The sequence below is a fragment of the Anopheles maculipalpis genome, chromosome X (assembly GCF_943734695.1).
Source record: "Anopheles maculipalpis chromosome X, idAnoMacuDA_375_x, whole genome shotgun sequence".
NCBI lineage: Eukaryota > Metazoa > Arthropoda > Insecta > Diptera > Culicidae > Anopheles > Anopheles maculipalpis.
The window spans coordinates 4,469,618-4,496,802 of record NC_064870.1 but is presented as its reverse complement, the minus strand read 5'-3'; the positions used below and the strand labels follow the sequence as shown (position 1 = coordinate 4,496,802).

The following is a 27,185-nucleotide window of genomic DNA, read 5'->3' as shown; positions in this document are numbered from 1 at the left end:
TTTCAGGCTCAAGCAATTTTCAGCAATTTAATTATTATTTCAAACGCGAAATAAATTGACTACATCTTCGGCAACTGCTATCCCCAAACTGAAACCAAATTTCAACGGCACAATGTAGAATTTTTTTTAAAACTTTCGTGTGAAAGCCATGTGGTTCCCAACGTGTCACCACTAATACGAGGTAGCTGTCAGGGTTCAAAGTCTGGCGCCTCTTGGCTCCCATTTCGGGCCGGGAACATCTGTCAAGCCCAAGGTTAACAACTTGCTAGGTTATGCTGGCTACCGAATGGCTTACTAGACTTGTTAATATCACGCTGCGGGTGTGAAAACCGGCGCCTAGGTTCGCTAAACAAAAGCCTTGGTTCGCTTACGCGATGACACTTGCAGAGTGTTCGAAAAAAATGAACCTTTTATTCAGTAGGACGCCTAGATCGAGAACAGTTTGTAAGTAGTCGCGTTGTTACCTACAGCGTAGACAGACCAGACATTTGTCAGGACATAACTGGAAGTAAAATATCGGCTACACCATTCCTACGAGGAATCCTTGTGGACTTTTGAGGAATGAGAATTTTCGATACAAGTTTTATGTTTGAAGTTGTATTCGAACTTCCTGATTACAGTGAGGATGGACTTTCGTTGCTGGACTTAGAAACATGTAGGTTTTTTTCCACGTAAATTTACAAACTTTTCCCGCTGCTTCATCTGGGTTGTTCCTCACACGAAGAGTTAGCAGGGCCCATAGCACTAACACGGGGTTCCTGATATTAAATTCGTAAATAGAAAATCAACAAAGAAAGGTTTTATTGCGAAATTTTGCAAGTCAAGCATATTGGAAATATTACATCAGCTTTTCGTGCGACTCAAATACACCATCAATCTCAAGCTTAGAGCCTTCGAGACGACCGATACACCCACTGGGACTTTGAGAATAAAGTCCTGTAGTGTGTAGCGAGTGCGTCATTCGCATCAAGTGTTACTCATGCTGAAAAAATTCTTAACGACAGATATTGACAGAAGAATTCGTTGTGATAGTGCCAGTTTGACTGATAGTGAACGATAGAATAAGTGTCAACGTTGAAACAAGTAACGCCTCCCGTCATGCGACTGCCATCGGGAAAATGGCCCGTCGAATAAAACAATTACCAAGCGGCGACGGGAGCACGATTTGGACCGCGTGGACTTGCCACACGCTTGTGATTGCGTACACTGCTTCCTCTACCACAGATACGTCTGCAAAAACGCGCAGCACAGCCACGTCCGTCAGCCACCGGTCCGGTGCTAGTTGGGTGTCTGGCCAGACGCAGTGGTACCGTCCGGTTTGCGACAATCTAGGCTCGCCAAAATTGTATTAATCACCAAAAAAAAAAGGTGTGCTTTGTGTTTGGCGCCCTTTGTTTACATTCTCACACCTGCCCACACACACGAACTCCGGAAGCTTCATCGTAAGCAGGGTTCGCATATCGTCTTCCTGCCTGTGCCTTCGACCCTGAAAATGATCTTCACTGGAGCCCATGGACGACGGCGAGCTGGAAATGGGCAGAGCAACAGCCAACGCAATGTCCGCGGCTCGCGCAGCAACGCACAGGAGGTAGGTGTGCCATTAACCGATCCTTTTGCGTCTCTGTGTCTCTAAAAGCTGCCGTTCCATTGTGTTTTCATCGCCATCAAACAGCAAGCACGCGGCAGAAATCAATCCCAGCGGCCGTATCTATCACGCGACCAGCAGCAGCTCTCGCTCCAATCGGTCGTATCGTCGTCCTCGTCCTCCACCAACTCGAGCTACTATTCGGCGTACAGCGAGCATCAGCCGCTCGTACGCACCTCTTCCTCCTCCTCGGTAGCGACCGTAGCGCCACTGCTTCCGCTCGGTGCTAGCTCCAGCAGTCTCACGACACAGCAGCAGCAGCAGCAGCAGCAACAGGCACAGTCCACCCAGCAGCAACAGTCCGCCCAGCAGGCCCAGTTTGTGCAGAAGACGAAGGCGCGGGACATCACCAAGCGTCGGGGTGCGATCAAACACCAACGGTACGTAGCGCAATCGTTCTTAAATTCGAACAGAATTTCCGCTCGAGCGCCAATGGCGGTGTTAGCAATTGATCGTTCTGTTGTTGTTCGGTGTCGTTCTTTTCATTAGAACAAGATATTTCTCTTGCAGAACGCACGAGATCAATGGGCACAAGTTTGTCGCCAAGTTTTTCCGCCAGCCAACGTTCTGCGCCTTCTGCAAGGAGTTCCTGTGGGGCTTTGGCAAGCAGGGTTACCAGTGCAAGAGTAAGTAGATCCTGCGAACCTTTTTCTTGTCTTAGGGAAAGAGAAATTTAACAGAGAGCAAAAGCTGTTGTCATTGTACAGTGACCGACAAAAAAATAAGATCCTACCTTTTTTTTGTAAATTAGGATCAGTTAAGAAATCTCCAGACTCTTATTCACGCTGATACCAATCTGAGCAGTGGCGGATCAAGGTGTTTGGATGCCCTTGGCGGACTGGTTATCGGGGTCCAACCGAGGTCCACTGAACCGAGGCCTCTTCCTCCTCATAAGGAACTCCTGAAAGTGAGGAGGGGATTACAAACTGAACCAAGAGGGAGTGCGTATGACTATTAATCACAGGCGGTTCTCTAGCCGACGAGACTAGGCTTCTCTCTCTATAGAGATCATCCCCATCCCCCTTGATCGGTGAGGCCCCTGGCGACCGCGATAGATTAATCCGCCACCTAAACTGACGTGAACTTAGTCAGTGAATTTGGAAAATTCAAAAGGCTGATCTTATTCTGTTGTCCGTCACTGTTTAATCCAATGCTCGAATCCAATGCCCGTCCATGTTTTATCTCTCCTATTGTGTGTTCTTCTCCATTTCTCCCACTGCATCTCCTGCCAGCATGCCAAACCGCCGTACACAAGAAGTGCCACGATAAGCTGCTCGGTACATGCTCCGAATCTAGTTTTAATTCCGAAAGTACAATTGTAAGTAGCACCGCGGTGGCGAACGCACCCACAACGTTAACGGCGTGCCCGAACTAGCTAACATCCTGCCGCCCGGCCTGTCCGGTTTTGTTTTACTTCACAGTATTTAAGGGAAAGATTCAAAATAGACTTACCGCATCGCTTTAGAGTTTACACTTTTATGTCGCCGACATTTTGCGACCACTGCGGCTCGCTGCTGTACGGATTCTTTCGCCAAGGGTTGAAATGCGAAGGTAAGTGCCCGTACCGTTTTGCCCATCTTTGCCCACGCTCAGTACAGTGCAGTCCGAAGGCAAGCAGATCAGCTCGAGCGAGCACCCGCTGCACCGTCTCGCGCGAACACCGTTCCGTCCGCTGCCGTCTGTTGTTCCGATGGGCTTGTGAAAGTGTTCTTAATGCTACGTTTCCATCGATTCCCACGAGAGGGCACTTTCGCTTTTCAAATTAAACTGCGTAGGTTACTCGAACAGTTTTTTTTTTTTTGGTCGACCTTTTTTTTGTTTTTCGTCGGAGTTTTAGAGCAAAGGTACGCTCATTTCGCACATTAGTATACGCTCAGTATCTGTCTCCTCTCTCTCTCTCGATCTTCGCTGTCGGCGATCGAAACACAAACGATCGTACCTATATCGTTCCATCTGATTGCATAAGACGAAATTTTGGATCGTGGATGGATCAACTAGAGAGCGTTTGCAGATCCATGCGTACCTGCGGTGTGTCTAATAATTGCCCGATTATACTCTCACTTATTCTCGATTAGTCTCTTCTGTTAGTTCTCGCTCTCTCCCTCTCTATTTCGCCCGTGCTTCTCTATTTATCTACTTATCGCTCATGTTATACATTTGTCGAGATTCGATCACTTCCTCGAACACCGACTCGTGTGCGCACGTACGGGGCTGTGGCGGTTTTAACTCGGTTGACCGCTTGGGGGCGCTGACCATCACAAACTAGCGAGTGGACGTAAATAACTGTCGGCATATTTTTAAACACACTCTCCTGGTGAGCGGCACCTGCTTCTTCCCTCCCCCCCCCTTCACCCCTTCCCAACCAACTTGGGAATTCTAGGCCACCACCCTCAACCCCCCTGTACCCCGGCAAAACGCAAAACTGTGTGACAATTGTGCCGCTTTCCTCACAACGAAGGGTGGTCTTACGACGTACGTAGGAGGACCATTTTGCAACGAATAGTAAAATTCGCTTTTATGATTTATAATCCCTTCCGCCCGAGGTGAAGCGCAAATGGCAGCCATTGTTTACACCCTCATGTTTGGGCGAAGGGGGGGGGGGGGGGGGGGGCAAGAAGCGGACTAATGGATTGTGCTTTGCCGAACCTGCGCTCTCACTGCACGAGACGCACACCCCCGCCCTGTGGCCGCTTGATCTTGACATGGAAGCACTTGTTACACCAATAAACAAACCGCGTGCCCGACGCACAGGCACAGATGTTTCCGCCGGATATAAATATTGGCAAACGCTCACGCCTCTTACGCACCCGTAGTGACGGGGAAGTAGCGCGTGCCGGCGTGACGACCGAACGACGAAGGTTCAGCACGAGATCAATGGCTCGTTGTAACGCATTCGGTACCGGCCGTTGCGAATTTGCGAGCCTCCTCCCCCCCCCTCCCTCCCCCCCCCCCCCTTTAATAACAGCTGCCAAAACAAGTGGCGGTACAGGAAATGCCAACTCGATGTTGATTGCCTAACCTCTGGCGTAGTTGTTTGGGGTCACGGTCTGGAACGGGATCGGTTCTTCGGCACTCATGGAAGCGCTTCGTGGGGAGGTGTGGGGTGGGGTGGGGGGAGGGTTGTAGGGAAAAGTAGCATCGTTTGCCAGTCGCCACCACCTCCCCCCCCCCCCCTCGGGTGTCAAACAAACACACCGAGACCGACCGACTACCGCAACCGGTATTACGGTATTTCTATTTCTGGTCCCGTAACGAAAAATAAGACATAGATGGAAGATGTCACACATCACAAAAAAAACCCTAGCCCCCCCCCCCCCTCCCCAGCGCAAGCAAAAACCGACCGCCGTTGTCGGCCGACTGCCTTAAATCATCTGCCAAAATGTCAGCGGTGCTGCTGCTGCGTTTTGCGAGCAAAAAGGTGGGCGCACCACCGGGATGTGGTGCGGAGGGGCACGAGCTCGTGTCAATAGTTCATTTACATTTGGGTGGGTTTTTTTTTTTTAAATAGTAGATTACACACTATCATGCATAACGCTTGGGCATGGGTCAGTCGCATCTCCAGTGAGCTCGAAGGGACGGCTCTCGCCCAGATCACCTGATGCCTGGCTACCTGAGCTGGATGCGTGTGTATTTATTTAAAGCCCAGTCGGGTGGTCGGTGTCCTCCCTTGATCGCATGATTCACGCACACATTCAGCAACGCACCCCAGGACCGCGCACCGCGTCAGCTGTTTTTCTCGGGACGTCACGTCACGGGGGCCCGCGGCTCCACCCCATTCCCAACACGGCACTGTTCCGTCGCTCGGGTACTGCGAGCGGTAGCATCTCCGACAAACGGGAATGCTATTTTGAGGAATTTAGCCGAAAAATGCGCACACTCCAAGAGAGCGGGCTGAGCGAGAAATCGCTGCTTGTTATGTCTGTGGTGATCTGTCTGTGTGTGTGTGTGTTTTTTTTTCTTTTGCGGTTTCGTTTTCAGTGTCTTCTTCTCGGTGTCTTCATTTTTATACACTCCACACCGAGTGACGGGCAACGTCCGCCCGCTGGCTCTCGGTGCGGACGTTACCTGCTCACCGCACGGGTTTTTGCGAGCAGGGAAATCAGGGTGTCATCCCGCTGTTGGTCGGCCCCGGAACAGTCCCTAGCTTGTGCGCTAGATTTGAGACGCGGCAGCACGGGGTCTCTCTTTCGCGTATCTGGCGCAAACCCCCGGCGGGTGAACACTGCGGTCTAATGCGCGACCGTTCGCTGGCGGCTCAGTTTGCTAGTGTCCGCTGCCAGCGACGGTACTGGCCGTGTCTGTTTGCGAATCTTCGAAGCTCCGGGGTTTTTTTTGGTACGATTGTGACTTGGATTGGGGCCTGAGGTTCAGTTTCGGACGTGTCGTTCTGCCACGAGCGGCCTAACCGTTTTGCGGGAACTTTAAACACGCGTTGACCGCAAGTAACCTTGCAGCATGTACGTTGTACGTCAACCCGGACCAGCGAACCTCCGGAACGGCTGACTCTACGTGTCCGTGTATCAGTACGTGTGTGTGTGTGTGTGTAAAAAGTGATGAGAAGTAGTGAAATTCGTCTTCAAAGATAACACGCGCAAGAGAGAGTGTGAGAGTGTGGGCGGTGAGGGGAATGCGCATCGAATTTATGTAGTTTACTAAAGCGGATGTCTGAACTGAAACGCAAATAAATTTTTTGGGCAGAGAGACAGACGCGAATACCTACCGAACGCATCGCAACCGAGGGTGTAGCAAACCTGGCAAGCCGTCGAACCTGATTAGTACACTTTCATCACGGGACCAACCGTAGTTTTTTTTTATTTTTATTTTTTGCTTTTGCATAGATTCTCCGGCACGGTATTTGCCCGTTCGGACCATCCCTTGGTTGATTGAATAATTGTTGCCCGCTGTATGTGTGTACGTGTGTTCCCAGCTTTACGTGTGCAAGTTAGATTTGTTTTGGTTGCCTCCATTTGTCTAAACTACAACCTAAATGCATAGTGAGTTTTGCGTCATGTTGCCCGACACCCGAATGATCCAGCCCGCGAGTTGAGCACGGTGGTGTGTGTGTGTGTGTGTGTGACGAAAAGAATTTTCTAGCGCAAACCCTCGAAGCCGTTGAAAAGATGCCGTTGTATTCGGAATTGTATCACAACTTTGTCGGCAATACGCCCATCATCCCGACGCCGATCGTTTCGGTTGGATCGTCCACCTACAGTCCGCCCACCTATGTTGGCGTGTCGCGCACCTTTCCCAACCCGCTGTCATCCGCCAGCGCGCGTACCGCGCCCTCCTTTACGCGGGGCTACGTGCCCAAGCTGACACCGATCACCGAGACACCGCTCACCAGCACCCGAATCGCGGCACTCGGGCGTGTCAGCTCGCCCAAGTTCCTGGGTGGCCACCATCACCACCATGGTCACAGTTCGCCAACGTACCAAAAGCCGCGACGCACGATCAACACCGCGGACATTGACGTGTCGGCGTCGAAGTATGCGGGCAGTGCGCGCACCCCACTGTCCAGCCACCATCGGTCATCGGCCCTGCTGGATGCTGGGTCGTCGCCGACCAACTATGCCGGTCCCGGCAGTGGATGCTCGCCGGATACGGCGCTACTTTCGTCGATCGGATCCGCTACGATCAATCTGTCCGAGACCGATCGCTCCGTTGGTGGAGCGTTGTCCAGCGTAACGCCACTGTCAACACGCGATCAAGAGCTTAACGAGCGCAGCGAGCAGCGGCGCGCTCGGTCCACAATCAACCGCAACCGTACGGTGGTACGGCTGAACACGATTCGCGCCCGTAGCAAATCGCGGGGAAGCCGCGGCAGCACCGAGGGTCGCGATCGGCTAACGCTGCCTGATGTCGGCGGTGAGCCTACGTTTGATGAGGAGATGCTGCTGCTGGAACCGCCGACGGTAAGGGCGACCGGTGGTACCTCGTGGCGGGACAATTTTCGCGACGAGCTCTCGTTACGGCCGCGCACCCGTACCGAACCGAGCAAGTCGCCCGGGGAGCTGCTGCTCGAGAAGCATCTGATACGGGACGACGAGAGTGTGCCGGTGGGCACGGCCGAATCTAGCTACCCACCAACGCGCTCACCAGTGCCGAAACGGCGCGGCACGATCCGGCGCAAAAGTGCCGTGAAGATACCGAGCTTTCATGAGATCTGTGCCGACATCAGCTCGGACAAGCTGGACGACGATCTGAATGCGGGCGAATTGCGCCGCCGGGCGTCGCAACTGATCGAGGATGAGCTGCTACAGTTTCAGGAGGAGCTGAAGAAGGCAGCCGCGGGCGCGAACAACATTGCCCCGGACATACTCGAGGAGCGGCTGAAGGAGGCACTCGAGCAGCAAATCGCGCAGGACTCGGGCGTGGAGGTTGCGGAGAAGCGAAAGCTGAAGAAAATTAAGCGCACCCGCACGAAGGTGCTGCCCGTGCCGACCCCCGACTCGGAGCTGGAAACGAAGCCCGCCAGCGAACCGGTGGTGGTGGTGGTGGAGAATGCGGTCCCGCCCCGAATCGTGGCCGAGCTGGAATCAATCGAAGAGTGTACGGTGTTTAAGCTGCCCAAAAAGAAGAAAAAACAACCTGAAGACACGGTCGCGAAGAAGCCGATTGCCCCTGGCGGGCAGCGGTTGGAAACGACCGAGCTGCAGCAAGTGCAGCTGGTCCTCGTGGACCAACCACAGTCACACCGGGCCGATTTGATGAATGGAATGGAAGATGCGTCGAAGCAGGCTTCGACGAGCGTCGGCAGTGAAATCGGTGTCGAAGGGGCAGGAACTCCCGACACGCCAGCGCTGCCGGCGACGCCCAAACTGAGCGCGGAGCCGCGCAAGCTAGCGAAGACAGGCATAAAGACGTACGTGCGTAAGAAAACGGTGGAAAATTTACCGGAACCGAGCGTAACGGAGGCGGTAGCGAGCAATGAAAACGTTTCGCCAAAGGAAAACAATCTTCCATTCACAAAAGATGCAGCAAACGTGCAATCTGATATTAGGGCGCAACCCAGCTTACAGCCCGCTACGAAGAAGAGCGAACCGGAAAAGAAAACGACATCACCGATAGAATGTAACGCATCAGTCAAACCGAAAGAAGGGCTGCAATTGAGTGTGCCAGTAGTGGATGAGAAATCTGTCGAACCCGATGGTGGCAAGCGCTGCGGTGAGGTCACATCTAGCAATGAAGCTGCAATCAAAACTGCTTCCAATAAACCACTGAAGCAAGTAGATCCAGCCCAAAGCTCCACTGTCGAGAGGCCTGCCCCTGGGACTGCAGCTCCGAGCAAGAATCAATCGGTTGACCAAAAAAATGCCAGTGTACCGACGGCGGAGCTCAAAAGTAATGTCACAGCTCAACCCGCTGTGAGTCAAACGTCAGAAAATGTAAAGCAAACAAAAGACCTCCCATCTAGCGAACCGACCATTGCTCCAACTCCAAAGCAGGCAGATTCTGGTGTGCTGACCGTCGCAAGCAAATCGCAATCCACCCCAATTGCTCCATCAAGTGAGCCAAAAGCTTCGCCACCACCGTCTAGCACCGAGTCCACTGGCAAGCAACCGGCAACAAAGGCTAAGCTGGACGAGCCTGCAAAACCAGTTCCCAACAAGCTAGCTCTGCGCAAGAAACCGATCGATTTGAAACGATCGTCAGAAGATGTGGACTTCTGGAGTACTATCGGAACACGGGAGACGGTATCCTTTGCGCGGCGCAAGCAGCAACTTGTGCAGCTCCGGACGACCGAAGAAGAAGACTCACCTCCCGCTTCACCAAGCCAACCATTCCCCGGCTTACCGACGACCCCGAAGCAACCGCAATCGCCAGAAGCGAACACACAAGGGAAAAAATTGGAGCTGCCTAAAACGCTCGACGTTGCTAAGGCCCCGGCTGAGCCAGTAACGGTGAAGCAAGATACAGTTGCAACGGTGAGTGACAAGAAAACAGTCCCTTCCAAGTGTAGTGCAGCAGACAAAACCGTTGCTGTTTCTTCGGACCGTTTGAAAATTCCGGTCCATGTGGAGGCAGCTCCGTCAGTGAAACCCACTGCAGCAGACGAAAAGATAACAAAACAACCGGCCCAGACAGAAGACCAGACAGCTAAACCAATTAAACCCGAACCAGACACAATAAAAACAAACCAAGTTGCTCCGCTGGCGAAGGCAAAAGACTCCAACACTTCGGCACCTGCGAAAGTAGCTCAGTCTGTTCAGCCAGCAATTCCTTCGCTTGCTGAAACTAAATTACCGAAAACGGTAACCACCACGCCGCCGGAAAGTCCAACCGTAAAAACGAAAGCACCTTCCTCCCTGACATCAGAAATGTTGGCGACCCAACCCCCGAAGTCTGTCACCACGAGCCCGGACGTCGTTGCTCCAAACGGTAAACGTGTTAGCCTTCCGGGGGTATCCGCATTGGAAGATTTGGCAACGGCACCATCAGCGTTGCTCGTTGCAAAAGCGAAACCAAGCACAACCTCAGACGCCACTGCTTCGAAAACAAAATCAACCAACGTTCCAGGGACTTCCGCAGCCGATCTTTCGTTGGCACCAGCGAAATCGAATACACCAGCAGAACCACTCCTTTCGAAAGCGAAACCCAACGCCAGTCCAGACGGCACGGCGCTCAAAACAAAGCCTACCACCCTTGCCGGGGTATCGGCAACAAAACCGAAACCGGTCACCCCACCGGAGCTACCATCGCCGAAAGCCAAGCAGCCCCCCACCCAAGAACCCGGACCCAAACCAAAGCAACCAGCACTTCCCGAGCAAATGCTTCCGAAAGCGAACGTTGCCAAAGTACTTCCGGCGCAGGATGTCATCCCGATCGCGGCACTCGACACTAAAAAACTGTCGCCGAAGGAGCTGATCAAAGCGATCGCACCCAACATTGCGGCGGCGGCCGAAAAGAAGCTGGCACAGGGAAAAACGAAACCGAAAGCGGAACAGCAACCGGTCGAGCCAACCGTACCCGCAGCCGGTAAGCTAACCACGTCCACCGCGGCGGCTGCTGTCACTCCAACAACTCCCAGTCCAGATGGCAACAAACCCGACCCAGAACCGGCGAAGAAAGTGGTCGTGAAGAAGGTGGTGAAGGTGGTTAAACCGAAAGTGGTGCCCGCCGCGTCGAAGCCAAAGCCCGAACCGGAAGTAAGCGAGCAGGCCGACCGGGAACAGGAACAGCGCCGGCTCGCCCAACAGCAGCAGAATCTCGAACGCATGAAGACGAAGCTCAACCAAATCACGCTCAACATGGGTGTGAAGGGGACGGAGGTGGAGGTGAAGGAATGCCAAAAATGTCTGTCGGCGATAGTTTCCGAGGCGCTTCCGGTGGCGGTAGCCATCGAGACGGCGGCCCCCGCACCGACACCGAATGCAACGAAGCAGCCGATCGCGAACGGGGCGAAGCTGACGAAGAATAAATTCGGCACGCTAGACAATCTGAGTGACCTATCTGCAGTGGACGTTCGCGATCGTAACAACACGGGCGTCGCGCAGCCGTCAGTGGTGAAACCAAAGCAGAAGCAGACAGCAGTAGTTGCAGCAGGTGCCGAGCAGCAGCAGAAGGTGTTGTTATTGAGCAGTGAAGGGGACAGCAAGGAAGCTACAGGTGTTCCAGCTGCTGGTGTAGGAGCCCTGGTCGATAACGACAGTGCATCGGAGACATCGTTCTCAGGCGTAGAAGACGACTGGTCATCGGAGGAGGAGGAAGACGACGACGACGATATGGCGAACGATAAGCCCGAGAAGAAGAAGCCGTTCGATCCGACCAAGCGCGTCAAGTTGAACTTCGACCAGATGCGCAAATGCTACTCGAAGGAGGAAAAATCACCGATAGTGCTGGTGGCCCGACCGCGCCCACTCTGGAAGGTTAAGCGGCACGGCCATCGGCACAACCGGAAGGCGGACCTGACCAGCAGCAGTAGCAGCGGCAGTGGCAGCAGCAGTGACGACGAAAGCACCAGCACCTCGACCACAACGAGCAGCGGAGCGACCAGCAGCTCCACCAACACCACCGATCAAACGTCCTCCGAGGCGGTGTCCATCTTGGACGGTGCCACCTCGGACATCAACACGGACAGCAGCGTAAACTCGAGCACGGGCGGCAAACAGAAGGGCAAGGGCCAGCAGGCGAAGGGCAAAGGGCAGAAAGGGAAATCGGACCCGTTCAGTGATATCTACGACAATCCGATGGTGATCCCGCTGCATGCCGAACCGCGCACGAGCAGCCGGAAGAGCGGTGGCTCGTTTGCACCACCTCCGGCCCGGGACGAGAACAACAACACGCCGGCAGATCTGGACGAGGACGAGCGGGCACGCTCGATCGGGGCCGGCCACGAGGTACGCAGCGCCAGCACGAGCAGCCACGATTCCGGTTTCTACGGTGGCGGTACAGCACCCATCAGCCCGAAGAAAGCGCTCGGTAAGTAAAGAGCAAGAGTTGTCAAGCTGTTTCCACCTTATTGCGCCTTCATCATTCGTCCAGCCAATTGGCACCTTGTGTACGTACTGTCAATCCACCTTCAACCCTCCGCGTGCGAGGTTTGTTCGACACTCGAAATTCGATCAGCAACACGCTTCGAGCTGGTGGTGGCTACTTCCTGCCCACATGCGAAGCATCCGCAATCGGCGCCTAAAAATAGGTACCGCTGAGTGGTTTTTCGTCTTGATCGATCCTCTCGCGATCGAATCGGTTCCGCTTGCGGACGCGATCCTCATCCATCCACACCGATCCTCGCTGCTCGCCTAAGCCACCGGCAGGCAGTCGAGCCACGGTGGTAGCGGCACGTCACGCCGTGAAAGTCAAGTTCAATGTCATCGCTGACGTTCGCCGTTGTGCGGTGCGGTCCTTTATCGTTCTGCACTCAATCATCTTCCCTCGCGTCCGCCACTGCCTCGTGCGCTATTTCGTTGTAGTCGTCGGGTCCGCTGATGAACTCACTTGATCGACTAGCAACAGGTGGGTAACTCGCGAATGACCCTGGAGTACTTTCTTCCTGAGACAGAGACTTCGTCTCAGGAACGCACACACAAACACACGATTAAACTGTCAGTCTGCGAGCCAGCTCATTGCGGCCGCAGCACCAGCAACGAATCGAACAACCTTCGATCCTTCGTTCCCTGGTACTGGACGAAGGGACGGTAGGACCCCCGCCAGTACACAGTGCGGGTGGTAGCTAAAAATATAAATACTACCCCCAACGCAAAAAGGAACGGAACGCAAAAACACACGCGAAGCGCATGTTTGGGATTGCGGCCGATCTACATCGACGTGTCGGGTGACTTGCGATTCACGCGACCACGACCCAAAACCGACCGGCAGGGGATTAGATAATGTCCGCGTTCAGGGACATTTCGACGGGGGCATGGGGCTATTCTTCGCACCGTCGGTAAACAATTCACAATCACCAAAACGAAACGATACCAACGTCACCGCCACAAAACGGTATCGTTTTGTGAGGACCGCCCGTTTTATGGCTGCCCGCGGAACCGTCCTCGTCTGTGCGCAACTGCACGCATCTTTTGCGTGCGGCGGCCGGGGCAGTTTGGACGTTACATGATCCCCGATTTATGACCACGAATATCGGGAAGTTCGCTTTATGGCTTGGCTGCCAACGCTCCGTAGCCGTAGCGAAGGTCTCGCCTCACGTTAGCGGTATCACCGTGAGAAGGGAACCAAAAAATCGGGTTTTACATCTTGTCTCCGAATTGTTATCGATCTTCAAGAAAACCTTGTTCGTCTTCATAAACTCCACAACGGTACGGTTTTGGAGCGTTGGTTTTCCGTTGCTCGAAAAAAAAACACTGGCCAGACATTACCGGCAAACGAAACACATGCGATATTGTGTTTTGCTTTTATCGCTATTCAAAACTTACTTTTGCAAAAAGCAAAAAGCAGCCCGTCGGCGATCCGACAATGGCAGCGATCTTCGTACGGCAGAGAACCGGAGCTCATATCCCATCCGGACACCGTCCTCCCCCGTATTATCCAACTACGTGGTATCAGCCAGTCTGCAGATGGATCGGCGTGACCTAGTAGACCGCTAAGCCAAGAAGAAACGTTAGCTATGATCGCGATTCTAGTGACTATACGCCGCACCGTAGCGAGCAGACGAGATTTGTTTATATTATTCTACATGTTTTCATGCTCCAGATACACCTACCGTAGGTCGGCGAGGTTGAGCAGTGAAAGTATGCAGTGGAAGATGCTTTGTAGTGCTTAGCTTCAAAGGCATCCGACTGATGGTACAGAACAGAGGGCTGAATCAATAGGTGGATCATTGTAGACAAGTCCATCCATCTTGCAACGCTAATCCCACAAAACGTTTCTGCCCTCATTCGTCGGGAATAGAAAACGCTGGCGATGGTGTGGGTTCAACTTGAAGTACTGCACTCTTGAGGTGCAGTTTGCTCTTAGGTTTCAAATATTTCTTCCTCACACGGGCATGCTGTTGCAATGGGGTTTTGTTGCAATGCGTGCAGCGCATCGCAATTTTATATTGGATCGAGGATGCAATAAAAAAAAACCTATTCTTGGGGTCGGGTGTGGGAAAAAAACATTATTATTATCCGCGAAAGATCAGGCGAAGTGAGCATCGGCAAAATGCCGCCAGAACGAACGCCAACTGTCTATCATGGTCGGTATGCAATTAGGCTAATTAATTCTCGATCTATTTCTATTCGAGAAATTTATTCTTAGCGCACCGCACTGCACCGATTCTGGTGGCCCTTCGCATTGCAGGGGAACCCACAGTCCTGGCTGGGGGTATACGAAATTGCCGCCGGCGAGTCTTGGGCGGGCAAGCAGTTATCCTCGGCACGAGCGGAGATTGTCATAAACTTGTTGACTAGTGAATACGCCTCACTTATAATTTCTGCACCATTCACCGGGCCTGATTTAATGATCCGAGTTTGTTGTGTGTCGTTTTGTTTCGCGGGTGGGAAATTAAAACTTGCACATCCGGGAAAAAAAGCGTGTTAAATGCGGAAATAGACACACTATTCCAAACATAGCCAGATATTGAGAGATGTGGAAGATGCAAATAAGATATCGAGAGGGATAGAGAGAGAGAGCAAGAGAGCGAGAGTGAGTTGGAAATATTAGACAGGAACAACACGGGATCGGAACACAGACGGAGCATGTACGGAACCTGTCACCTTCGCAGCGTCGCCCAGATTATGCTTTCCTTTTTTTTCATCACATTTTATTCTCCTCCTTCCGGCGCGTTTTCCCTTTCAACCCTTTCAACAACTACTGCTGTGCCCCCGCGCTCTCGCTGTCACTATCGGCAGACTGTGACGTCAACTGTCATAAGAAGTGCGAGAAGCTAGCGGCCAACTTATGCGGCGTCAACCAGAAATTAATCGTCGAGGCACTGTCCTCCGTACGGCGAGGTAAACCACAACACTGTCACAACGCTGTACAACGATAAATGCCAACAAGCGGCCCGATACGGGATAAACGGGGAATAATTGGTGATGAAGTGTCAAAACATGGGTACATTTCATTTGGGCCGACATTTTTTGGGACACACGGTACATGGCAGTTCCGGGGTTCTAGTCCCTACCGTGGTATCAGCAAGTCTTTGGATCTAGTCCGGCGTCCGGACCTAGAAGATCGTTAGGCCAAAAAGAAGGGTGCTAGTCTCCTGATGACTAGCAGCAGGTGATATCAAGTTAGGGAGATATTTCTTCATCCAACCAAACAATGTTGGATGTCGTTGAAGAAGCATTACCTCCAATCGGTTTTCCAACTGCGGCCGAGAAGTCCTCACGGTGACCCGTGGGTTTTTGTTTAGCTTCATTTTTTCGCAAACTACCTGTAAGAATGAACCATATCGTCACGTCGGAAACTTGATCAGATAACAAAGCATCAGAAAAAGAAAAGCCAAACCCTACACAAACCAACGAGAATGCAAATGAGGTGCAAATATTTATAACACCTCACAACAAACCAGGCTGACAGTAGAACCGCCAAGGGACCGAACGAAAACAACGCTCGCGAAAATTAACGATCACCCTTGCAGATATACAGCGTCTAGCGGTGGCCTGTGTAGCGTCAGCGGATTATTTTGGCACACAATCACACCCAACCCCCGCGTGTGGCGTGGGGTGAACGGACCGCTATTGGTTACCGGTTGCACAAGGCCCGCAGCTCCCGCTTATCGAATGATAGGCGTATAGGAAAATTGTACAAATCCGAGCAAATGGACGAGATTTCCCTTGCGTTTGCTTTGCGACAGCGCGAGAACATTGGTCAGGAATAAAAGGGTGTGGTAGAAACACGTCACGCCGCGTACAGCTCATCACGACCCCCATGCAACGCAAGTCTTTCGTCTGTTTGTCTTTTAAAATTCTACAAACAAAAAAAAATGTGCCAGCAAAACGAGTACTGGCAGTCAGTCACTTTGGGGCGAGCAACGCGCAGTCACGGCGCAGATTTTTGCTTTCGTTTTTTTTTTCACTTTCTCAGATCTCAGCTCAACAACCTAGACCGCTAAGAAAGAAGTATCCATCGGGAGGAATTATTACACCCTCGACCTGTCTTTATGCTTTTTGTTTTTCGAACACTTCCTTGTGATCGAGACCGTACCTGGGAAAGTGATAAAAATAATGCTAGGAATTGAAGTTAAATTTTGCGTTCCTCAGAAATCAATCCCTTGCTCAGCAGCTTAGGTAATAACACACGCAGCTGCTGTGTTCCAAGATTGCTAATGGTTCGTTGAAAACTAGCGCTCAGCATCAGCTGTAAAGCAACTTCCCCAAAAGCTAGACAGGGCCACCGAAAAAAAAAAAATAATCCTCTAAAAATCAACAAACAACAAAACCCTTCGTTCCGGACGACGTAACAAATTTGTGGAATATATGCCAATAAAACAGGCCGTAACGTACCTGTAGCAGCAGCATCACAGCAAAAAAAACCACACATGCTCGCGCGAACGTCAGCGGCTCGGCGAACGCTGTCCGCTGCACCCCTACAACACTTTCGTGTGCCAGCAGACGGGCAGATGGGCGGTGGCGAAAAACCCCAAAAAACCTCACCTCACAAGTGAAGCTTGCGCGACGTTTCGACGGAGAATGCGGAATGAATTTTCGTGAGACGCGAGCGGGCGTCTTCGCGTCGCATCTTGCCAAATTCGGGGGAAATTTTTCCACCCCGCAATCCCAATCCCCCGCTCTCCCTGGGGAAGTAGGTGACACTCGAGCGTTTGCTCAACGTAACGCTCACCAATGCCGCGGTGTGATGGATGATTTTTGGACAACGGTCCTGCTACTGTTGATGAAAGGTCGGGCAGCTTTGTTGGCATTTATTGTTGCGGCGGTGTAGACTGACTGTAGTCCAGGACAGGTCCTGGGCAAAATCTTCCAAAAAAACAAAACAAACAAACCCGGTACTTCGTTTCCAGGCGTGCACGAGGCTCGAGACTCACCGTCGAAGGTGCCACCGAGCGCGAATCCGGCCTACCGCATCGAGACACCCGTCCCGTCGGTGGCCCGGTTCGAGCACGATTGCATCGACGGTATCGGAATGTCAACGGCAACGACGAGTAACGCTTCCGCGTCATCCACCGTCAAGGAGGAAGAGATAGGTAACGGCGCTGCATTACGTTCTTGGCTTCTTTCAGATTTTTTGTTTAAGAGCGTACGTTATTTAGGGCACGTGGCATCCATTTCACCTGTGGTAGCTTATGCGCGATTCGGTTTTCAATTTTTTTTTTTGCGCCCCAACATTCGGGTTAGAGTTAGAATCTCTAAGATCTCTACTGCGGGATGATGCACTCCTTCGCGATATCTTACAGTGAAGCGATCAAAGCAGTCTAGCCAACATAAGTGCAGCAGACTTGGAATGCTTTGCAATGTGACTTCAAACGGGAATAGCACAATATATCTGGGAAAACAATGTACTCCCTTTGAGTCGCGTACAAACATCGGAAGTTCCTTTGGTTCGTTCACCGTTTGATCCGCCTCCGACAGCAGACAGTTGCGTTCCGTTCAGCTGTACACAAAAAAATAACGAAAAACACACAAGCGGTCAAAACTATTTAGGTCGCATGCATCATTTCCCCAAATGTGGACCGGTGTGGATCGCTCACTCAGTTTTTCCACTGCTTTGTGTATGTGTTGGTGTATGTAAAGATAGATGAATTTTGCTTTTTGAAATCATCAGTCACCCTCACCGTTGGCGACCCGATGACTCGGACCATCTAGAAGTACCAGCTTTTTTTTTTTTCCTTCGAACGTTTCGAGCATGTGGGCAAACTCCCGCTACTGGTTTTTCCTTTTTCCTCACAGCTCCCTCTCTGCAGTCTCGGTATTTTTGTTTTCCGCCCTATGGCGGAAAATGTAAATGTTGGCGAGGTTTGCCCCGGATGGCTATGAGTGGGAGGATGCATGAGAGAAGATGCTGAAGCAGCCTACGCGTTGTGGAACATTTTTCGGACCTTCATGTGACCCACGTTGTGAAATTCCTCGAGGTGAAGAAATGTTTGATGTAGAATTTATTCAACATTGGTGGCCCACAAAGCCATCGGAGTTGGAATTGGGGATCAAATCTCGTCTGGAACTGTTTTCTCAACCGCAGTTTTGCAGACAGCGCTAAAATGGCAGACTAACGCAGACAACATAACTAAGCAGAAATAGAAAAGCCCTTAACGTAAGGAAGAACAAATTCTAAAATTGCCAAAAGACAGTACGCACTTCGCTCCCGTCCTGCAACACACACACACACACCGTGCGCTGTGGGAATGGTGACACTTCGAAAACCCGAAACTGCAAAAGGAGACACACAGACAAGTTCTGTTTCCGGTTAAAAATAAGACCAGTTTTACTGCCTAGGAGGCCAGCGGCACAAAAAAAAAAATGGAAGAAGCTCAGGTTTTTCGTACGGTAGCAGAGGCGAAAGCAGGGCTGATCTTGACAGGACAGGACCCACATCCAAACCTTCATCTGGACCGCCCTCCCATAGTGAGGACTCTGCCTATCCAACTTTGTGGCATCAGCAAGCCTCGTAAGCCATTTTCCAAAATTCCAAAAAGGGAAGAATTGGGGAGAGAACAAAGCTTCTAACCTCAAAATCGTAGATAAATGGCGTAAAAAAATGGCTGACACATGCTTCTACCGGGAAAACTTCTAACATGACGCAACGGCGGTGTTGCTCAGCGCTGTACGAAGAACAGCATTCAAAGTTTGCCTGATTCATCGTACAAAAATGCACAAAGTGCATCCAGTAATTGCCGTCATTATGGTCAATAAAAGGTTGAACCAAGGTACTTATTAATAGATTCAAATGAAAGAGAACTAATCATACACAATCGTACCTATTTACTGAGGGTATTCCGGAATGGCTTGGCTATCGTTGTGTTTGCAAATTTTGAACGTATGTGTGCGAGAGCTAGCACACAACGAATCCATCCAAGATCTACCAAGGCTGAAAAGCGAAAGGGTGCGCGAAGCGAAGCGGAGGCTGTGACATTTGACACACCCGAAATGCTGTGTAGAAGGGTAGAATTTCCGTAGCACACACTCAAAACAAACAAACTCACACACAGACAGCATAAACGTGAGCGGACAGTGGTGTGGTTTAGAATGAAAGCGAAACAAACACATGTGACAAAAGGGGACATGTGACGCGCTTACGGATGATTTTTGTGTGTGGGGCGGTGTTGAAAGGGCCCGTACATGCCTGTGCGAATAGCCGTGCTGGAACCTAACACACACAAAAGGCGCGTGGCACCCATACGAGCCTACACAACTGCGCTGCCCACCGTACGACCACTAGCAGCGGCGAACTAGGTCGGGCTGGAGTTTAAAAGCACTTAGAGGATGAAGCCGTCCGTACAATCATTCCGCTGCGAACCAACTATTCGGGTAGTGTTGAAATGCGCACAATACGCATCGTCCAAACCGTCCCCTGTGCCCCGGAAACGAGTGAAGAAAAGCCCGACCGTGCCTAGAATCTCGCCACAGCGAAAGCGAGGGAGAAGAAAAACCGTCAAGCGTGAGAGAGCCGCCATTAAGTGTGCCCCCCAGAAGCAGCAGCAGCACCAGCAGCAGCAAATGCAGCAGGGCGAGCTGAAGCAACTTCCATACCGACTCCAGAACGAGAACAGTGCGCACGTGTGCGATCCTTTGGAGATACTTGAGCTTTCGCAAGAACCGGTCAACCTAGAGCTGAAGCTCAGCGAACGCAAGTCGGCGGTGGATAGTGGTACGCAGTGTGTGACGGTGGACGAAGCCGAACGCGGGTCGCAGCCGGATGCAGAGCGACACGGCGCAGTGTACCTCGGTGGAGTGCTGAATGCGATCATCGTGAAACATTTTCTGCACGAGAGCAAGCGAGACCCGGAAAGGACCACCCGCCCGGCCGTGATTTACAATCACCCAAGAAAGACGGACGAATCAATCTTTTGGAAACATACTGCTCGGTGCGAGCAAAGACGGGCGTTCAAAATGTCGCTGCCGATGGTGGACGAGGTGGACGAGGCGATAGCGAACAGTGGCGCTACCGAGGAGATACATCAGTTTGACATTTTTGACGATGATTTCATGGCGGAACCGCTGCCGTCGGATGAGCACTCGGAGGAGATCGCTGGGCGCAACGGGCACAACACGCCGAACGATAATGGAAATTCGTCTAGCAACGAGGCCATATCGCTGGAGGAGATCCTGGTTATACTGGGAAACGATGCTGCACCGGTGGAGCGGCCATGGTGGATTCGGCTGTTTGATGGCTGCTTTCCTTGCATCTTGTTTCGCCGCTGCAACGGGAGTGCTAATGAAACCGAACTTTAAGGTGTTTTGTGTGTGTGTGTGTGTGTGTGTGTGTGTGTGTTTTAGTGTAATTAAGTCGTTATAGTTTCTAGTGTAGCATGGGTCAGTAAGCAGGTGTTACGCACATTCGGGAGTGACATTCAATCGGTCATCTAATTTCGTTCGTTCGCTTGTGATCATTTCGTAAAAGCAAATTCTTTGGTGCCCCGGTTAGCTTTCCTGTTGTCTGATATTGTCTGTTTTATTGTCGCATCAGAAACGTCCTACACCTATGCACAGTTCCAGAAGACGGGCAAGCTTACCGCACCCGCTACAGTGATACCGCGCTTCCGGAAGTACAACGTGGACGACTTCCACTTTCTCACCGTGCTGGGCAAGGGCAGTTTTGGCAAGGTAAGTAAAGGTTCTACCAGCTAGAGGGCCGAGATCTGGCAGCACACCTTCCCCGAGCTAATCGATACCACATTCCAACACCTTCTATTTGGCAGGTGTTTTTGGCCGAGCTGAAAAACTCCGACTACTGTTACGCAATCAAGTGCTTGAAGAAGGACGTCGTGCTGGAGGATGACGATGTGGACTGTACGCTGATCGAGCGCAAGGTGCTGGCCCTCGGCACCAAGCAACCCTTCCTGTGCCATCTCTTTTGCACCTTTCAAACGGACGTAAGTACTACGCCTAAGTAAGCAGCATTTGCGCACACTGCTGAACGCATGCTGAACGCCGGTTCATCAACCCGCACGGGCCCCCGAGAACGAGGAAGTCACATCGTAACCGTGGGCTTGCCTGGTTGGCGTACTCCTGTGGGATATGTGCCACGCAGTACTATTTTTACGCCACGCAAGAATTCGGCAAATGTTCACGCGCGCGCTAAAACGGGTTCGTTGTGGTGCATTGCTGATGCCCTTTTTTTTTGGTTTGCTCTCTGCCGAAACACTGCGAACGTACGGTCCCGTACCTATTGACCGACATTTGAAAGGGATTTCGAACGGGAAGATTATACATTGTTTAAACAAACGGCAGGTGGGTTGCGGGGTGGCGGATAGATTTTGCATCCCCTGCCCAAATTGGGATTTATTTTATTTACGTTGAAAATTTGATTTGTTTGTTGATTTTATCTTTTATCGACGATTTTTTACGGCGTCAGAACCCTGCAATAAACATGATAGAGCTTTTGAACCATTAAATTGAGGGTGGGCCAGTGCTAGAGGTGGTAGACAGCTTCATATCCCATCTGGACCCGTTCCCCGTCTAATCGAGCTGCTCTTTTTAAAATTGGCAAACATAAAACATGTCAACCAATAGTTTGCTTTGCTTGTCAAATTTTAATTACAGCAAACTTGATGCTACAGTGATGGCCAATATAATAAAGTTTCTTATTTTTTTCAAAATTGTAAATATGATATTGTGGATATTGATCTATTTAATAAATTGTCCGGGGTTCAGACCGTCCCCCCGTCGTGAGGATTGACTAACCAACTACGTGGTATCGCGGTCTAGCAAGCCATTTCGATGGCCGGCATGACATTTTTTTTTTTTTGTTAACGGGGAAGGAATCTTCAAAAGGTCCCCATCTCGGAAGGTGGTCTGCGGCTATAGATCTACCCTCAAGATGGGGTATGTGGGATTCATCGTGACGCTGGGCCCGTGAAGCGGACCCGGCAACCGATGCGACCCAACGAAACCACTCCTCGACCTGATCCGAAACCTGCCGATGCGCTGATGTGCGTAGTACTCCATGCAGGATCGTTTGTGCAATGCACTCGTTGTTGTCGCCTCCGTCTTGCCGTTGGTGGACTTTCCTCATTCCACCTCACTTGGAGGTTTCTGAAGATGGTCCGAGCGGCAGTCCGGACTGCTTCCCATGTGTCGCGGTTGGCACACATTTTCGCCGCCAGATTGTCCATCGTCAGGCGGGTCCGAACAAACCGTGGACAGTGGAACATTACGTGGTCGACATCTTCCACGTCATGTTCACACACCGGGCAGTTTGGGGAGCCGTCGAGGATGCCTTCCTCGACGAAGTAGCTCCGGAGAAACCCATGCCCTGTAAAGAGTTGAGATAGATAAAAATATATTTCTCCGTGCTTACGATTTACCCAGGACATAATGTCCGGGAAAAGTCTCCTCGTCTTCATTCCCGGCGATCCCTGCTGCTCTGCTCCGGCTGTTGACTGTTGTTGCCAGCGTGCCATGGTCTCCTCTCTGCGACGCTTTCGTATGTCTGGTCCAGTATATCCCCTCGCTACCTTATCGTCATGGCAGTGAATATCCTCCTCTAGGAGGAGGACCAGCGGGATAGTACTTGCGACCACGCAAGCTGTATCGTAGGAAACCGTCTGGAAGGCGCTAGCTACTCGAAGTACTCCTGTGCGGTGTGTTCTCTGAACGGTGGTGCGATGGATGTCTCTCTGTAGAAGTGTCCGTCCCCACGATGGTGCCGCTTAACGAGTGGTCAAGGCATTTGCAATACGCGTCGCCTTGGTGCAAACCTTCTTCAGATGCCGGCCATAGTGCTGCTTGCGGCAGAGCTCGACGCCGAGGTACTTAAGCGATTCCGTGGAAATGATCGTGTGCCCCCCCGCCTGTAGTTGACCTCCTTGCGGGTTGTGATGTGTGCAGAAGATCATGTAGCCCGTCTATTGATGAGCCAGCTTCAGACCCACTCCGTCCATCCAACACTCGATCATCTCCAGGTTCCTCGTAGCATGGGTGCTGATATCCTGTGGGTCCCTCCCGATAAGGGTGAACGCCACATCATCCGCAAATCTGATAATGTCCGCACGCTTCCCGGACAGCTCCAGACGTAGAAGATCGTCGTACATGACGTTCCACAGTGTTGGCCCTAAAACCGAACCCTGCGGAACACCTGCCGTCACTGGTAGCGAAACCATTCCTTCGTCCGTCTCGTAATGGAGTGTGCGGTTCATGAAGTAGTTCCGCAGCAACACCTGGAGGTACAATGGCGTGTTTCTTCGCTGCAGAGCTGCTCCAATCGCTGTCCAGTTGGCCGTGTTGAAGGCGTACTTCACGTCGATGGTCACCATTGCACACAGTCGGTCGCCCTTGCGCTTTGTTTCCAGCGCAACCTTTCCATTGGCGATCACCCTGTTGATGGTGTCCATAGTAGAGCGTCCCTTCCGGAATCCGTATTGGGCATCAGCGAGACCGCCCGCCGCATCGAGATGCTCCGTAAGTCTGCGCTGTAACTGTCGCTCCAACACTTTTCCCAGAACACCGGAAACAGTTCCCCGACGATGTGCTGCAGCTTCGCTGGGTCCCGTTCCATCGGCACGCGGGCACCTTCCCACGCCTGCTTCCGAATTTTGTAGCCTGGTCCGAATCCGTGGCGCCCAAGCTGTTCTGGCCGGCATGACCTTAGAGGTCGTTAAGCCAAGGAGTAGAAGAAGAAGTAAATTGTCATTATACTTCTTTGGTTTTGGTTGGATCCTACATTTTTGTTTTACTTTTGAAAATCTATTATTGTAAAACAGTGCTTGCCAGGCAGGATTGTTAGAAGAAGTTAGGGTCTTGTGGGACTTCAATTGCTGGTCTCCTGTACACCTCGATAAAGGTCTTGTAAATAATTTAAAAATTATTGTAAAGGGGAGGGGGGGGGGGAGCATCCACAGGGTGACATCCACAGGGTGCAACAAATGTATTCACAGTAACCCATCAAAGCCCTAAACTAACCGTACTCGTTGCGTCACTTCCACGCAGAGTCATCTGTTCTTCGTAATGGAGTACCTGAACGGCGGCGATTTGATGTTCCACATCCAACAGAGCGGTCGGTTTCCCGAGGCACGGGCCCGCTTTTACGCTGCCGAGATTGTGTCGGGGCTCAAATTTCTACACCGTAAGGGTATCGTCTACCGGTACGTATCGTGCCGCACTCGCACCAAAATTTCGGTTTTGGGCACAATACAAAAAAAAAAAAACTTATGAATGCTTTTCACAGTGATTTGAAGCTGGACAACGTGCTGCTTGACTATGACGGTCACGTACGGATAGCGGACTTTGGTATGTGCAAGCTTGAGATCTACCTGGACAAGCTGGCGGACAGTTTCTGCGGCACACCGGATTATATGGCGCCCGAAATCATCAAAGTAAGTTTGCTGCCTAGGGTGAAAGTTAGCGCAACCTCCCACTAAGCCAGTGCATTGCAACATTGCAGGGGCAAAAATACAACCAAGCCGTCGACTGGTGGTCGTTCGGTGTGCTGGTGTACGAAATGCTCGTCGGCCAGTCACCGTTCAGCGGCTGCGACGAGGATGAACTGTTCTGGTCCATCTGCAACGAGATACCTTGGTTCCCGCACTATCTCTCCAAGGAAGCGTTACGATTGTTACAGTCGGTAGGTTCATCCGGTGGTTGTGCGTCGACACACGAGCGTGCCTAACTGTCCCTTCTTCTTGCCATTAAATCTCTATCGCATCAACGCAAGCTTCTGGAAAAGGATGCCTCGATACGGCTCGGTGTGCTCAACACGATGGATGAGGAGAGCGACATCAAGTATCACCCCTTCTTCAATAGTATTATCTGGGACAAATTGGAGAGACGAGCCATCGAACCACCATTCAAGCCCCAAGTCGTAAGTGTTGTTGGAGTTTGCTTTTTTTTCTTCCTCTTATTTTTCTTCCCTGTGATATGGGATCCTTCGCGTAACGTTAGTTGTAACTCTGGTTCTTTTTCCGCCATTTTTTTTTCTTTCTTTCTTTCGTTCTACTCGTTCCCATCCACAGCGACATCCACTCGATACGCAGTATTTTGACAAGCAGTTCACTCGTGAGCGAGCGCGGCTGACACCCATCGACCGGAACATCCTTGCCTCGATGGATCAGGCCCAGTTCGAAGGATTTACCTACACCAACCCCAACAACACACTGACGTGAATATCCCATAGTTCAGCCCTTTCTACACTATCCCCTACCTTCCAAACACTCTAGATCACTAGCGTACCCCGAGCGTTCCCATGCAGTAGCGATAGTAATATTAGAAGTAGTAGACGTACACATATATATACTTTTTTTTTAGTAGTGGTGATGGCGCTAGCACTGGTATCCTAAAGTCTCCTGATGTCTGTTCGCAGACGCAGAGATCCCCATACTTCTTCCTATCCTTTCTTAGCTGTAGAACGTGTTAAGCTTAATTGGTAGTATTTAACTATGTTGTAATGGATAAATCGCTCTTCCATTTCTCGGATCGCATCCTGTTCACCATTTTTTTTTGCTAAACTCGCGTCATCTTGTATACGCTCAGGAAGCTCAATCCCTATCCCTCTATACCTCTATCGAAGTATTACGCCGGTCTTGCAGAGTGTTGTCCGTATTTGCATTGCTTAATGTATAAATTGTGTGTACGTGTGTTTGCGTGTGTGTGTGTATTTTTCGTCCTCGCTCCACAACATGTTTCATTACGTTCGCCCGTTAGCTCACTGCGCCATTCCGTCTCATGTCACCCTGTTCGCCACTCATTCCGCCCACTGCTCCAACGAGAAAACAAACTCCCAACGCCCTAAAACTCTTCTGAGTCACGCGCAATCGCAGATGACAGCGAGGATTGTTGGATGTTTTGGACAATGGCATACTGCCCATATACCTTTACTGCACGGCGCACCGTTGCTGTTTGCTGTATTGCATCGAAACATGCAGAAATGCAAAGCAAAAACCGCACAATAACCCGAAACCTTGCTCCCTTACCTTCATGCACGGCCCATGCAGCAGATCATCACTCACCCAGTCTCGTCCCTGTATCGTCTTCTGCTCGGAGGATAAACGTTAATGTGTTTTTCTTTCTTTCTTTCTTTATTTTTCTTCTCTCTCTCTCTCTCTCTCTTCTTTCTCTCTATGCCTTTCATCCTTTGAATCCTTCCAAAAAAAACCAAAACAAAACTATGAAAAAAAAAACAACCCAACAACTGTAACAACCTCAACCATTATCGACCCTACCGAACTCTACAACCTGTTCCTTCCTTTCGCCACCTTCCTTCTCCTTCTCCAAACCCCTCCACAACCTTCGTCCATAAACTCTACCCTTCCTTCTGTTCATCGTGTAATTCCTTACTCCCTTCTGTGCTTCGTCTGCATACCCTTCTACAACGTTCCTTCAACCTTACGCTCCTCCCGGGACGGTGGACGGGGGGGGTTCCAACCCGTGCTCATCGTGCCGCGTGTCCTACCCTATCCGCTACTCCCCCTCACCACTCCGCCGCGCATAACTCGCGGCTCTTATCTCCCAACCCACAATCCAAAATCCTATGCACAAACGAAATCGCTTTGCTGGCTGGCTGGGCGACGGTTCGCCGGATAACGTAAACGGGAATGTCTGCGTATTGTATCAACTTGCACTGTATCAACAAACAAAAACACAAAACGCCACAGCAAAATACGGGAGAAGCAGAAGAAAAAGCAGAAGAAAATGTACTTCTGCCCCCAGTGCGGTGATATTAAAGTGACGTACAATATCTTCTAAGCGCCGCTGTAGTCTAAACTGGGGCCGCGATTGGGCATGGATGGCCCTAAGGTTGTCCAGCAGGGCAGAGGACAAAACCAAGAGATGTACAAAATGACGAGACACGACGAAAAACAAAAAAAAACGCAGAACCTCGAAACGTGTAGAAAGATGGGTGACATGAGAGCTGGCGGAGCAGGGAGCGGGCGAACCTTGCGGGCGAACGTGGTGACAGAGATGTATAGGCGGGAGCCCTATTTGCTTGCACCGTATTGGACTGCGGCTGTGTGGCCAACGGCAAAGGGGAATCAACGGTTGCAGGTTTG

The 27,185-nt window shown here is 51.3% G+C and overlaps 1 protein-coding gene across 3 annotated transcripts; it reads left to right on the top strand.

The window, feature by feature from the left end:
- Nucleotides 1-1,487: 1,487 nt before the first annotated feature.
- Nucleotides 1,488-26,887, top strand: LOC126560755 (putative protein kinase C delta type homolog). 3 transcript variants are annotated; one of them, XM_050216884.1, is made up of 15 exons: nucleotides 1,488-1,588; nucleotides 1,673-2,025; nucleotides 2,156-2,271; nucleotides 2,878-2,963; nucleotides 3,067-3,196; nucleotides 14,935-15,036; nucleotides 17,049-17,231; nucleotides 20,669-20,805; nucleotides 20,901-21,074; nucleotides 24,130-24,284; nucleotides 24,368-24,515; nucleotides 24,584-24,763; nucleotides 24,854-25,000; nucleotides 25,152-25,297; nucleotides 26,790-26,887. In XM_050216884.1, the coding sequence occupies exons 1-15, from the start codon at nucleotides 1,493-1,495 to the stop codon at nucleotides 26,878-26,880; spliced, it is 2,244 nt and encodes a 747-aa protein (XP_050072841.1). In that variant the 5' UTR covers nucleotides 1,488-1,492; the 3' UTR covers nucleotides 26,881-26,887. The 3 variants fall into 3 exon arrangements, with proteins under 3 accessions (XP_050072841.1, XP_050072768.1, XP_050072697.1); XM_050216811.1 differs by having other exon boundaries at nucleotides 2,135-2,271; XM_050216740.1 differs by lacking the exons at nucleotides 1,488-1,588; nucleotides 1,673-2,025; nucleotides 2,156-2,271; ... (2 more) ...; nucleotides 14,935-15,036; nucleotides 17,049-17,231 and adding an exon at nucleotides 6,766-12,064.
- Nucleotides 26,888-27,185: the final 298 nt, after the last annotated feature.

Bases quoted from the DNA above. Each gene is read 5' to 3' on its own strand.
- LOC126560755 (XM_050216740.1), top strand. From the start codon at position 6,766: ATGCCGTTGTATTCGGAATTGTATCACAACTTTGTCGGCAATACGCCC. The intron at 12,065-20,668 runs GTAAGTAAAGAG...TTGTCGCATCAG, and splicing joins CAGCCCGAAGAAAGCGCTCG to AAACGTCCTACACCTATGCA. The intron at 25,298-26,789 runs GTGAATATCCCA...AAAACGCCACAG, and splicing joins AACCCCAACAACACACTGAC to CAAAATACGGGAGAAGCAGA.